Raw genomic sequence first — 1,827 nt, 5'->3', positions numbered from 1 at the left:
AGAAAAAATGGAAATTGACCCTTTAACGGTATTTTGCATCTGCAAACTCTCTTTCATTGTGGTATCAACTCTGGAGGCAAATATCCATTCATCCCACGCAGCTCCACCACTATCTCAGTATCATTTATTATATGACTATTAAAGCCAGATATTTTGGATTACGAAACTTTGTCTGCAAAACAGACAATTTCAACATCATGTACGGTTTACAGCTTAGGAGGAGGAATCACATAATTTAGTCCAAGCGCTATAGATATAATTTTACTCTTGCCAGTAAAGACACTGAGGAGAGAGAAATTCAGGCTCTTTCTCCAGATCTCCAAGGAAGGAAAACATTTTCAAAACAATCCAAAACACTCAGCGGCTGAGGAGATCAGGAGGTGGCGGCGGGAAGATGCTGCTCTTTGGCGTAAATTGCAATCGATGAGGGATCGTTTCTCAGAATCGAGTTAGAAGTGAGAGTTCAGATAAGTGAGGCCGCCCTTGCTGCTTTGAACGCCTCAGAAGGGGACAATGGATTTATCAGGAGTGAAAAAGAAGAGCTTGCTAGGAGTCAAAGAAAATAATAAAAAGTCCAGCACCAGGGCTCCTTCTCCTACCAAACGCAAAGACCGCTCTGATGAGAAGTCGAAGGATCGCTCCAAAGATAAAGGGGCTGCCAAGGAGTCCAGTGAGAAGGATCGCGGCAGGGATAAAACTCGAAAACGGCGCAGCGCTTCCAGTGGTAGCAGCAGCGCCAGGTCTCGCTGCAGCTCAACCTCCGGCTCCGGCTCCAGCACCAGCACTGGCTCAGGTAGCGGCTCCAGCTCCTCCTCGGCGTCGGGCGCTCAGGAAGTTCCGCACATCGCGCAGCTCCAGCTCGAGCAGCTCCTCCGGCTCTCCAAGCCCCTCTCGGCGCAGACACGGCAACAGGCGGCGCCCCCGCTCCAAATCCAAACCACCTAAAAGGGATGAAAAGGAGAGGAAAGGGCGGAGCCCTTCCCCTAAACCCACCAAAGTGCACATCGGGAGGCTCCCCAGGAATGTGACCAAGGATCACATCATGGAGATATTTTCCACCTATGGGAAAATTAAAATGATTGACACGCCCGTGGAAAGGATGCAGCCCCATCTAGCCAAAGGCTACGCATATGCGGAGTTTGAGAATCCACATGAAGCTGAGAAGGCGCTGAAGCACATGGACGGAGGACAAATCGATGGCCAGGAGATCACTGCCACTGCTGTGCTTGCCCCCTGGCCTAGGCCACCCCCCAGGCGATGCAGCCCTCCCAGGAGAATGCCGCCGCCACCTCCCATGTGGCGCCGGCCTCCCCCACGGGTGAGGAGAAGGTCCCGCTCCCCGAGGCGCAGGTCCCCTGGCCGCCGCCGCCACAGGAGCCGCTCCGGCTCCAACTCCTCCCGATAAGCAGGGCCACTGGAGCTCAGGCTCCCTGTAACTTATACCCCATCCCGTCCCATCCGGATCAGTTTTGTCACTTTTCCAGCCAAAGGAGGATCGGTAGGAAAGGAAATTCCTCACTCGGGCAGGCTTCGAAGCCAGCTATTGACAGCTCTGCAGGCCGGTTTCTAGCTGCAGAAGTGCTGTTGGTTTGGGGTTGTGCCTGAACCTGAGAGTCAGTTCAGCGGCAAAGCCACCAGGGACAAGCAAGGCTCCAGGCGGCAATGTGGCCCAGCCTGGGAACACACTTTTCCTTTCCACATGTGGCCTGGTCACAGCCTTGCTGGTACTGCGCAGCGTCCTTGGGGAAGGGAGCTGCGCTTTTGCCACAGCTGGCCTGGCCTTTTGCTTTCCTGCTTAGTCGTCTTCTGACCTTGTGGGTCTAACAG

General features: G+C 53.9%; 1 protein-coding gene across 1 annotated transcript; it reads left to right on the top strand.

Annotated features, from left to right (window-relative positions):
* The first annotated feature begins 362 nt into the window (after positions 1 to 362).
* On the top strand, positions 363 to 1,456 carry LOC123644499 (RNA-binding protein with serine-rich domain 1-like). Its single transcript, XM_045560616.1, is given in 2 exon segments — positions 363 to 830; positions 832 to 1,456. Coding segments are annotated over 2 exon segments (891 nt in total). The 5' UTR covers positions 363 to 513; the 3' UTR covers positions 1,406 to 1,456.
* The last annotated feature ends 371 nt before the right edge of the window (positions 1,457 to 1,827 follow it).

The sequence above is a fragment of the Lemur catta genome, chromosome 9 (genome assembly GCF_020740605.2).
Source record: "Lemur catta isolate mLemCat1 chromosome 9, mLemCat1.pri, whole genome shotgun sequence".
NCBI lineage: Eukaryota > Metazoa > Chordata > Mammalia > Primates > Lemuridae > Lemur > Lemur catta.
The sequence above is the reverse complement of the archived record's forward strand: the minus strand, read 5'-3'. Positions and strand labels throughout refer to the sequence as shown.